This window comes from Papio anubis, chromosome 7 (genome assembly GCF_008728515.1).
Source record: "Papio anubis isolate 15944 chromosome 7, Panubis1.0, whole genome shotgun sequence".
NCBI classification, from domain to species: Eukaryota; Metazoa; Chordata; class Mammalia; order Primates; family Cercopithecidae; genus Papio; species Papio anubis.
The window spans coordinates 32577087-32589234 of record NC_044982.1 but is presented as its reverse complement, the minus strand read 5'-3'; the positions used below and the strand labels follow the sequence as shown (position 1 = coordinate 32589234).

The window sequence follows — 12148 nt, the reverse complement described above, 5'->3', positions numbered from 1 at the left end:
ATCAAAAATTAGCCGGGCGTGGTGGCGGGCTCCTGTATGTAGTCCCAGCTACTCAGGAGGCTGAGGCAGGAGAATGGTATGAATCCGGGAGGTGGAGCTTTTAGTGAGCCGAGATCGCACCACTGTACTCCAGCCTGGGCGACAGAGCGAGACACCATCTCAAAAAAAAAAAAAAAATTAAGATGTCCCCATTCAAAACTTAATACTTTATCCCATTAATCTACATAGATGAAGTTGTCTATACAACTTTACTATTTGGTACTTTATTTGATGGTAGTAACTAGAAAAACTTCTGCTGTCAGGAAGCAGAAGTTTCCACAGCTAGCCTGTGGTATACTAGACTTCTCTACCCTCTGGGCATGTGATTTTCAAATAAGTGATCATTTACATTTAGAAGTTGTTTCCTATCTAGATAAAATTCTAAACAGCTCTTTTGATTTGTAATTTTATTATATAAAGGAGGGAAGGGAGAGTATAACTGTGATTCTTATACCTTTTTGTTTTTTTTGAGACAGGGTCTCTGTTGCCCAGGCTAGAGTGCAGTGGTGCAGTCATAGCTCACTGCAGCCTTGACCTCCCAGGTTCAAGCAGTCCTCCCAGCCCAGCCTCTTGAGTAGCTGGAACCACAGGAGAGTGCTACTATGCCTGACTTGATTTTTTTTTTTTTTTGTAGAGATGGGGTCTCCCTGTGTTGTCCAGGCTGGCTTCATCCTCCTGGGCTCAAGCAGTCATCCTGCCTCAGCCTCCCAAAACGCTGGGATTATAGGTGTGAACCATCATGCCCTGCCCCTGAGTATTTTTTTTTCTTTGTGTTATTTATTTATTTATATATTTTTGTGGGCTGACATCAGAATTATTTGTCTGGCTTCCCTTATTAGGCCTATTAAGTTCTACCTCTCATATAATTAAATTAATAGCCCTTGACTGACGAGAAAAATCATCTAGCCTTTAACCTCTAGATGGCAGCATGAGTCTTTCTGTACCACTAACAGAATCTCTTGAACTGGGTTTTTGATCTATATAAAAACTTATTGTGATTTTTTTTTTTTTTTTTTTTGAGACAGAGTTTAGCTCTTGTTGCCCAGGCTGGAGTGCAATGGCTTGATCTCGGCTCACTGCAACCTTCGCCTCCCGAGTTCAAGCTATTCTCCTGCCTCAGCCTCCTGAGTAGCTGGGATTACAGGCATGCACCATCATGCCAGGCTAATTTTGTATTTCTGGTAGAGATGGGGTTTCTCTATGTTGGTCAGGCTGGTCTTGAACTCCTGACGTCAGGTGATCCGCCCACCTTGGCCTCCCAAAGTGCTGGGATTACAGGCATGAGCCACAGCGCCTGGCCTCTTCTTGTGATTTTTACCAGACTACTTGCCTAACTTTGTTGATACTTTGTTGATTTTGATTTTTAGCCTTTTGTTTTTCTTTTTATCTCTTCATCGTTTTTTTTACGTTTCCTTTTTTTTTTTTTTTTTTCAATTTTTTTTGAGACAGGTTTCATTCACTCTGTCACCCAGGCTGGAGTGTAGCAATGCAATCTCAGCTCACTGCAACCTCTGCCTCTGGTTCAAGCGATTCTCCCACTTAGTACAAAAAAATTCTAAAAATGTGATTAATTCAGTACCTTTTATATCTGCATATAAGACCCTAAAAATGGGTTAAGTTTTCTCAATAATTTCCCCTACCAGTGGCTTATCTTGTATCCTTGGACTCTGTTGGTTTTCAGTGGTATCAGGCAATGAATGCTCTATTACATTAAACAGGAATGTTAGCTAAAGTTGATGAAACTACCTTGGACTAATTAGTCCTTCAAGAACAATTTAATTGTTTTAAAATAAAGCTTTCAAATATTTAACCATTTTGAATAGCAAAAGAATGAAGTGTCCTGTTTAGCAACTGTTTGGGTGACTACTTCATACAAGGCTATGTAGGGGATAGGAAGATAATTACTGCCCTCGTGTAGATTAAAATCTAGTAAGAAAGGAAGATAAGACAACTAAGGTAAATGATTCTTAAAAAAATATAGAGGAGAAAAGCTCTATGAGAGTACAAAGAACTATATGGATAGGGGAGAAGAGGGCAATTGCATCAGATTGCTACAGGAGTGGCAGATAAGTTTCATTTGTAGTAAGACCTGCCTAGAACCATTGAATTGACAAGGATTTTGAGAGGGAGCCTAGATTCAGAGGAGAAGGCAATTAGTGATGTCTGTTATAGACAAGGGAAATGAGTGTGGTAATATGCGCAATTTCTGGAACATTGAAAATAAACCTGGCCAGGTGCAGTGGCTCACGCCTGTAATCCCAGCTCTTTGGAAGGCCGAGTTGGGTGATCACCTGAGGCCAGGAGTTCGAGATCAGCCTGGCCCAACATGGTGAAACCCTGCCTCTACTAAAAATACAAAAATTAGCCAGGCGTGGTGGCGGGCGCCTGTAATCTCAGCTACCCAGGAGGCTGAGGCGGGAGAATGACTTGATTCCGGGAGACAGAGGTTGCAGTGAACTGAGATGATGCCACTGCACTCCAGCCTGGGTGACAGAGCGAGACTCTGTCTCAAAAAAAAAAAAAAAAAAGAAAGGAAGGAAGGAAAGAAAACCTTAAAGAACTCAGAGATGGGTAGAAATGGAAAGGGAGCATATTCTAGGTAGAGCGAATGTTAAAGAGTTTGAAAGCAGCAGCTATGTTCAAGGAATGGTGTGAGTGGTTGAATCTAGACCCCAGGTTATATTAGGTCTCATAATGACTAAGACTAGGAAGGAGATAGAGGGGCCAGGCTGAGGAGGGCCTTGAACTCCAGGGGTCAAGGAGTTATACTCAGTGGTAGTAGGGAGCATGTGAAATGTTCTTTAAAAAGTATCTTGGCCAGGCGTGATGGCTCATGCCTGTAATCCCAGCACTTTGGGAGGCTGAGGCAGGCGGATCACGAGGCCAGGAGATCAAGACCATCCTGGCTAACACGGTGAAACCCCATTTCTACTAAAAAAATACAAAAAAAAAAATTAGCCAGGCGTGGTGGCGGGCACCTGTAGTCCCAGCTACTTGGGAGGCTGAGGCAGGAGAATGGCGTGAACCTGGGAAATGGAGGTTGCAGTGAGCCCAGATCGTGCCACTGCACTCCAGCCTGGGCGACAGAGCGAGACTCCGTCTCAAAAATTAAAAAAATTTAAAAAAGTATTTTAATGCTATCACATTAACTGTGTGCATTATAGATGGTTTGGGGAGACACTTTACTAAAAGAGATTTTACTACAGTTTTTTTATTGTAAAAGTAAAGAAGAAAGTAAAAAAAAGAAAGCCAACAAACTATAGCCTTACCACTAAGAGATAACCACTATTAACATTTCATGTGTTTCCTGGCCCCACTTTTAGTCCCTTTATGTGTCTATGTGTGTGTTTATATTTATACTTGCATCCATTCATGTACCATGTACACAGATAATGCTTCTTTTCTTTCTTTTCTTTTCTTTTTTTTTTTTTTGAGACAGGGTCTCCCTCTGTCACCCAGGCTGGAGTGCAATGGCGCAATCTTGGCTCACTGCAACCTCTACCTCTCGGGCTCAAGCAAGTCCCCCACTTCAGCTTCCCAAGTAGCTGGGACCACAGGTGTGAGCCACAGCGCCTGGCCAGAAATGCTTTTTTAATATAACTGAGATTGTTGTGTGTGTGCGTGTAGTTTTAACTTGTGCTTTAAAAAATTTTATTCTATCTTAAGCATTTTCCTGTGTCATTAAAGGTTCTACCACTGAAGATTTTTGAATAGGAAAGATACACACCTTTAGGAGGCATTAGTGCACAGGATAGAGTAGGATGGTAGAGACAGGAGGCAGGAAGTTACAGTGGGAATCCAGGATGAAGGATTGAGAGTTTGAATGGATGGTGGCAGTAAGAATGGGAAGTACACTGACAATAGATTTTTCAGATTTGAAATTTTTAGGAGTAGGTAAATGTCTGGATGGGGATGTTACGGGATAAGCTGAAGTTAGAGCTTACCATGATGTTTTAGCCTAATTAATGACAGGGAAGTCAGAAGGAGGCTAGATGCCTGCTTAACAACAACAACAACAACAAAAATCACATAATTCTTTTACATGCTCCTTTGTAGGAAGGCATCTTTATTTTCTTAGAAATATAAGTAAATGTCATTTGTAGAGGTTAGAGGTTAGTGTTTTTAATAAGATGTCTAGTTCAGTCATATTACCTAGGCAACAGGTAATGTTTTAGATAGTGAATGGTGAGTTATTTGATCTGAAAGAAATCAATAGGTGAAATAGGATATCCATAACTTCAGAAATTGACTTGTGAAGTCCCTATTTTCTTTGGCTGGTCATTAGGCTGCTAAGTAGAATGACTGACTTTTGTATAGTTTTCTTTTCTTTGAGACAGAGTCTCGCTGTGTCGCCCAGGCTGGAGTGCAGTGGCACGATCTCGGCTCACTGCAAGCTCCACCTCCTGGGTTCATGCCATTCTCCTGCCTCAGCCTCCCTAGTAGCTGGGACTACAGGTGCCCGCCACCACGCCCGGCTAAGTTTTTGTATTTTTAGTGGAGCTGAGATTTTATCGTGTTAGCCAGAATGGTCTCCATCTCCTGACCTCGTGATCCGCCCGCCTCAGCCTCAGAAAGTGCTGGGATTACAGGCGTGAGCCACCGCGCCCAGCCTTTTGTATAGTTTTCTTCCACAGTAGTGCTTTTTCATTCGGGTACCTACCTATGAACTTTTCCTGAACTTTCCTACAAGTTTAGAAAGTTGTTATGGCCTCTGTATACGGTAGACATCCAGTTCTTTGTTAACTGGAAAAAAGTTTCAGAAGTTTAAATCTGAAGTAACAGGAATTGGTCCAAAATATTTGTTGTTGCTCGTGTTTTAAGTAAGTGACATTGGATTATATCAGCACTGGGATAACTCCTGTTAGGTGTTATGACTGCAATTTACGTGCAATTGGAGATTAGTGATTGAGAGGGAAACAAACTGCCAAATTATCTTCCAAAAAGGTACTCCCCACTCCATATCTTTACTAATAACAAGTATTATAATTTTTTAAAGTCGTTGCCAACTTGATAGGCAAAATATTAATGTGTTGTTCTAATGTTCATTTCTTCTATTGTGAAGATGAACTTTTTTTTTTCATGTTTCTTGATCCTATCTGTTGACGAGGGCTGGAAGTTAAAGAAAGTATAAATTTAAATTATTTTAACCTGAAAAATAAAGCCAGGGAACTTGATTCAAAAGCACCCTAAAGACATGGTGTTGAAATCTGTGTCTCAAATACCGATGGAACCTTATCCTTGTTTTCTTTGTTTTATGCATTACTTTACCATCTTGCCATGGTCATTAGCTTTGTACCTATTTAGGTTACAGCATAAAATCCAGGAACTCCACCTTGAAGGGATCATGGTTATTCTTCTTAATTAGAAATTGTCAATTTAGCCTTAAGTATTTTGTTTTTTAAAATGTTTTATGATATTGTGAAATAAATCATGCCGTTATTTCTCATTTTTCCTTTGGTTAACAAATTAGGATATACAAATCTTCAAATTACCTTTAAGGCTTGTAAACATTCAAATCTTTTATCCGTTAGTCATTTCATAAACCCAACATTGCCTCTGAAATGGCTTTACACACAAAGAGGATTTTACCATAAAATGCTTGTGGTAGTTTATTCTCTTCTGATTTTTTGTAGGGGAAGGGGAGAGGAGAGTAGGCAGAATATAAATTAATTTGGATGGTGTTTGTTTCAAAGTAGCATTCCATATAATTCTGCAGAAAATATGATAAATAAGAAAATGGGCCAGGCACTGTGGCTCATGCCGTAATCCCAGCACTTTGGGAGGCCAAGGCGGGCAGATTACCTGAGATTGGGAGATTGAGACCACACTGGCCAATATGGTGAAACCCTGTCTCTACTAAATACAAAACTTAACCAGGTGTGGTGGCACATGCCTGTGGTCCCAGCTACTGGGGAGGCTGAGGCATGAGAATCGCTTGAACCCAGGAGATAGAGGTTATAGTGAGCCAAGATCAAGCCACTGCGCTCCAGCCTGGGCAACAGAGTGAGACTCTGTCTCAAAAAATAAAAAATAAAGTACATAGTAAAACAAAGTTCAACATTTGGGAAATAGCAGGTCAATTACAGTGTTACCCATACAGGAGAATACAATGTAGTCATTAAAAAACATTAAAGGGAGTGGCCACCGTGGCTTATGCCTGTAATCCCAGCACTTTGGGAGGCCAAGGTGGGCAGATCACTTGAGGTCAGGAGTTCGAGACCAGCCTGGCCAAGCTCGTGAAACCCTGTCTCTACTAAAAATACAAAAATCAATCACTCGTAGTGGTGGACATCTGTAATCCCAGCTACTCTGGAGACTGAAGCAGGTGAATCACTTGAACCCAGGAGGTGGAGCCTGCGGTGAGCTGCCAAGATTGTGCCACTGCACTCCAGCCTCCTGGATGACAGAGTAGGACTATGTCTCTTAAAAAAAAAAAAAAAAAAAAAAAGGCCGGGCGCGGTGGCTCAAGCCTGTAATCCCAGCACTTTGGGAGGCCGAGGCGGGTGGATCACGAGGTCAGGAGATCGAGACTATCCTGGCTAACATGGTGAAACCCCGTCTCTACTAAAAATACAAAAAACTAGCCGGGCGTGGTGGCGGGCATCTGTAGTCCCAGCTACTTGGGAGGCTGAGGCGGGAGAATGGCGTGAACCCGGGAGGCGGAGCTTGCAGTGAGCCGAGATCACGCCACTGCACTCCAGCCTGGGAGACACAGCGAGACTCCGTCTCAAAAAAAAAAAAAAAAATAAAAAGCACTAAAGGGCATTTCATGCCAGAAAGGTTTCATTATATATAAGGATAATAGCAAGTGACAAAATGCAGAATATAAAATTTTACAGCAGGTGTTTTTTTTTTTTCTTTTGAGAGCGTGGACATAGACAAATGGCTAGAAGGAAATACATCAGTATGTTTTAATGGCTATCTTGAGTGGCTTTTAAAAATTTCTAAATTTTCCAAATTTACAATAAACACATTCTAGGCTGTTGAATAGGAAAAATACTACTTAAAAAAATAGGGAAAAGTTGTATGCCGTTTTAGAAACAAAATTGTACTTACATCTCTGAATTTTCTAGGAGTTAAATTTTTGAGCTCTTCTGTGAACTGTTTCTAAATAAAAATGAGTAGATCCATTAACAACAATTGATCAGTTTATACAAGTGATAAATAGCAAGGTGAACGTTTCCCATACATACCTCATTTCCCATACTTAAGATGCCCTTGCATAAATCGAAATTAGGAGCAAAAGAAATGGTAGGCTGTTGGGTCATGGGCAAGAGATGATTAGTTGGCCAAAGGGCATATTTTCTTAAGCAAATGTTGGCCAAGATGTTACTTTATGTTTTCAGGCTGTCTTCGCTATAGTTGGAGAACTGTGAACTCTTAGTATTAACTACTCATTAGGAGCAAAGAACCATTTGGAATGTCTGTCAGTCTTAAATAGAACTGCAGCTGTTTGGGTGAGAGGTGAAATGGACCTGGAATTTTTTTTTTTTTTTTTTTTTTTTTGAGGCGGGGGGGCTTTGAAAGTAGTTTTGGTATAACAAAGAGGTGATGAGAACTAAGTAATTACAAAAGTGTTCATAGGAGTTCAGTTTCTTTCCAGCCTTTGGGTTTGAGAATGACTGTTTCTGCCCATGGGGAAATCAGTTGGTGTTTTTCTGATTTTGTTTGTTTGTTTTTTAAGTTATTGATGTTCTAGAAATTTCAACAAAATAAGGAGTGTTTTTGTATTTCAAATGTAGTGCCCGTTTCTTTATTTCTTTCTGGTTCTTTCCACTGGTTTGTGTTGATAATATGATCTGGAAGGGTAGTGATAGTGCATGGGAATTTGTAAATGATCACAAAGTACTTTGTCACAGGAAATCTAGAGAAATAATGACTTTGGCATATGTATAAGAGAAATATCTCTAACTGTTAAGTCTAAACTAAAAACTTGGTACTTTGCTTTTACTTTTTGGTTTGGTATAACCAAAAAAAAAAAATTGAAAAATAAAATAGAAGCAATGATTTGTTTTCTCAGGTGTAGTTGTATTTGACTGACTCTATTGTAAGAGGACACTTTTAAGACTGAATGGTTGGATAATGGTAGTTGAATCTGATAGGTTGAAGTTTTGGATATGGAATGAAAAGAGAAGAGAGAGCTGGGCAAGCTGAGGATTCCTGTAGTTCCAACTACTGGGAAAGCTGAGGTGGGAAGATCACCTGAGCCCTGGAGTTTGAGACTGCAGTGAGCTATGATCATGCCACTGCATTCCAGTCTGGATGACAGAGTGAGACACTGTCTCAAAAAATAAATAAATAAAAAGAGGAAAGCGCTAAAATGAGAATTCTGATTCAGAATATAAAAATATTCTACTGTCCCATTATTTTTTGTTCTTTAATAAGCTTTAACATTGACGTATAATGTATATAAAGAAAAGCACACAAATTATAATGTGCAGCTCAATGAATTTTCATAAAATTAACACTCTCCTGTAACCACTGGTCAAAACAGATCAAGATACAGAACGTTGCGCCTGGTGCTGTGGCTCATGCCTGTGATCCCAATACTTTGGGAGGCTGAGGCTGGCAGATAACTTGAGCTCAGGAGTTCCAGACCAGCCTGGGCAACATGACAAAATCTGGTCTCTACAAAAAATACAAAAATTAGCCGGGCCTGCTGGTGCACACCTGTAGTCCTAGCTACTTGGGGAGGCTGAGGTAGGAGGATCCCCTGAACCTGGGAAGTCAAGGCTGGAGTGAACCAAGATTGCACCATTGTACTCCAGCCTGAGTGACAGGAGTGAGACCCTATCTAAAAAAAAAAAAAAAAAAAACACCTTTCTAGTATATAAATAAAAAATTTCCTTTGTACCCCTTCTAGTCCCTACTTGCCCCTTCCTCTCAAAGACAAGCATTACTGTGACTTATACTATCATAGAGTAATTTTGTTTATCTTTGAACTTTATGTAAATAGAATAACAAATCACGTACTCTTTTGTGTCTGCCTTCTTTTGATCGGCGTTTAAATTATGACATCAGCTATATCATTTGGGTTTTCTCCCATTGCTATGTAGTATTTCATTGTAAGAAGTTACCACGATTTATTTCCTCATTCTACTAATGATGGACATTTGGACTGTTTCCAGCTTTTGGTTATTACAAATAAATACTATTAGTATTTTTTATATATGTCTTTTTTTGGTACATGCATTTTCTTTTTTTTGAGACACAGTCTTGCTCTGTTGCCCAGGCTGGAGTGCAGTGGTGACATCTCAGCTCACTGCAAGCTTCGCCTCGTGAGTTCACGCCATTCTCCTGCCTCAGCCTCCCAAGTAGCTGGGACTACAGGCACCTGCCACCAGGCCCAGCTAATTTTTTTTGTATTTTTAGTAGAGATGGGGTTTCACTGTGTTAGCCAGGATGGTCTTGATCTCCTGACCTCGTGATGCACCCACCTCGGCCTCCCAAAGTGCTGGGATTACAGGCATGAGCCACTGTGCCTGGCCAGTACATACATTTTCATTGGATATACAAGTAGGAAGTGGAATTGCTAGATCATAGGGGTATATATATATATTTAGCTTTAGTAGGTACTTCCAAATATTAATAGTTTTCCAAAGTGGTTATATCAATTTACAAGCCTAACAGCAATTTCAGTTGCTCCAAGTCCCTACCAACAGGTATATTCTCAGTCTTTTAACTTCTAGCCATTCTAGTAAATGGTATCTTAATGTGGTTTTAATTTGCGTTTTCTTAATGACTAATGAGGTTGAGCACCTTTTCATATGTTTATTGGCCATTTGGATAACATCTTTTGTGAAGTCCTTATTCGTGTCTCTTGCCCATCGTGCATCTTTAAAAACTGGATTATCAATCTTTTTTTTTTTTTTTTTTTTTTTTAGATGGAGTTTCACTCTTATCGCCCAGGCTGGAGTGCAATGGCATGATCTCAGCTCACTGCAACCTCTGCCTCCTGGGTTCAAGCGATCCTCCCGCCTCAGCCTCCTGAATAGCTGGGATTACAGGTGCATGCTGCCACGTGTGCCTAATTTTTGTATTTTTAGTAGAGACAGGGTTTCACCATGTTGGCCAGGCTGGTCTCGAACTCATGACCTCAGGTGATCCGCCTGCCTCGGCCTCCCAAAGTGCTGGGATTACAGGCATGAGCCACTGAGCCTGGCCTGGATTATCAGTCTTAAAAAAAATGACTTGTAAGTTTTGTTTATATGTGCTGGATATCCACCCTTTGTCAGTCACATAAATTGCAACTATTCCACTTTGTAGCATCCCTTTTAATTTTCTTAATGGTATGTTTTAATGAACCAAAGAGTTTTTTCCCCCAACTTTTTATTTGTTGAAATTTGAAATCTTTAAAAAAGTTTTGGCCAGGTGCGGTGGCTCACACCTGTAATCCCAGCACTTTGGGAGGCCAAGGCCGGTGGATCACCTAAGGTCAAGAGTTTGAGACTAGCCTGCCAAATATGGTGAAACCCTGTCTCTACTAAAAATACAAAAATTAGGCCAGGCATGGTGGCTCATGCCTGTAATCCCAGCACTTTGGGAGGCCGAGGTGGGCAGATCACCTGAGGTCAGGAGTTCGAGACCAGCCTGGCCAGCATTGTGAAACCCCGTCTCTACTAAAAATATAAAAATTAGCCGGGCGTGGTGGTGGTTGCCTATAATCCCAGCTGCTCAAGAGGCTGAGGCAGGAGAATCGCTTGAATCTGGGAGGCGGAGGTTTCAGTGAGCCAAGATCGTGCCATTGCACTCTAGCGTGGGCAACGGAATGAGACTCCCTCTCAAAAAAAAAAAAAAAAAAAAAAACAAAAATTAGCTGAGCGTGGTGGCGTGCGCCTGTAGTCCCAGCTACTCGGGAGGCTGAGACAGGAGAATCACTTGAACCCAGGAGGTGGAGGCTGCAGTGAGCCACTGCACTCCAACCTGGGCAACAGAGCGAGACTCCATCTCAAGGAAAAAAAAAAATTTTCAAGCAAGGCATAGTGGTATGCACCTGTAGTTTCAGCTACTCCGGATGCTGAGGTGGGAGAATCACTTGAGCCCAGAAGTTTGAGTCCAGCTTAGGTAACATAGGGAGACCCTGTTTCAAAAAAAAAAAAAAAAAGCTTAAAACTATTACAAAAAAAAAAACCCTATGTAGTAGGCACAACTGTTTCTAAAAATAAACTATACAGGGTAGATTTTCCCCTTGGAGTCAAATTGTAAATTCTTTCAACACAGCATTGACCTAAATCATTATAACCCAATGAAATCAGTGGCTCCCATATAATTCCCAGAGGTTTCCCTGTCCCCACCCAAACAACTTTTCTCTATTCAGCAATTGTCCATTGCTTAGATCTGCTGTTTCCATTCTATATTATTGATTTACTCTATATTTTTTATACCACTAGCCATAATGATTTTCATGCGTGTACAAACAGATTTCATCTGTTGATTTGATAAGTGATGCAAGTTTTAATGACTAATGTGAGACTAAAATTTTCCTTATTCGTTCCTTTCCAATTCTAAGATATTTTAAGGCATCAACTGAATAGTGAAGTCATTATTGCAAATGCTTTTATTACATAGTGCCCAAGTTAGTCAGCAAATAGTTAAAGATGCTTTGGTTTTTCCAGGAAAGTCGTTTTCCAAAAATTTTCAAATAATGATGGTAATACATTTAAAAATGTATCACTCAACAAGGTTGTCAGAAAACTTACAAGAAACCAGTGAGTTAAGGAAAGAGGAAAACACACCTTCACTTTCTTTCTTTTTTTTTTTTTTTTTTAGACAGAGTCTCACTCTGTCACCCTGGCTGGAGTGCAGTGGTGCAATCTCAAGTCACTGCAACCTCTGCCTCCTGGGTTCAAGCGATTCTCCTGCCTCAGCCTCCTGAGTAGCTGGGATTACAGGTGCACGCACCATGCGTGGCTAATTTTTGGATTTTTAGTAGAGATGGGGTTTCACCATATTGGACAGGCTGGTCTCAAACACCCCTTCACTTTCTCCACTGGAATTTTTGTTTGTCACGTAGCCAATAATAATATTCTCATATTCCCATAAGGAGAAGAGGTTGAGGAAGAAAAGAATTCACACTAGTAATTTAGTATTTTATTTCTGAGATGCTACA

General features: G+C 40.5%; 1 protein-coding gene across 2 annotated transcripts in view; it reads left to right on the top strand.

Annotated features, from left to right (window-relative positions):
* The window catches only part of LIN52 (lin-52 DREAM MuvB core complex component), a 115629-nt gene that overhangs the window by 26527 nt on the left and 76954 nt on the right, over positions 1–12148 (top strand). Inside the window, exon 6 of one of the 2 annotated variants that reach the window (XM_009211949.4) lies at positions 3479–4434. The exons of the other annotated variant lie outside the window; for it this stretch is intronic. Within the exon in view, the coding sequence (XP_009210213.1) occupies positions 3479–3639 (161 nt within the window). The 3' untranslated portion in view covers positions 3640–4434. Of the gene's footprint in view, positions 1–3478; positions 4435–12148 lie in introns of those variants that run through there. 2 annotated transcript variants of the gene reach the window in all.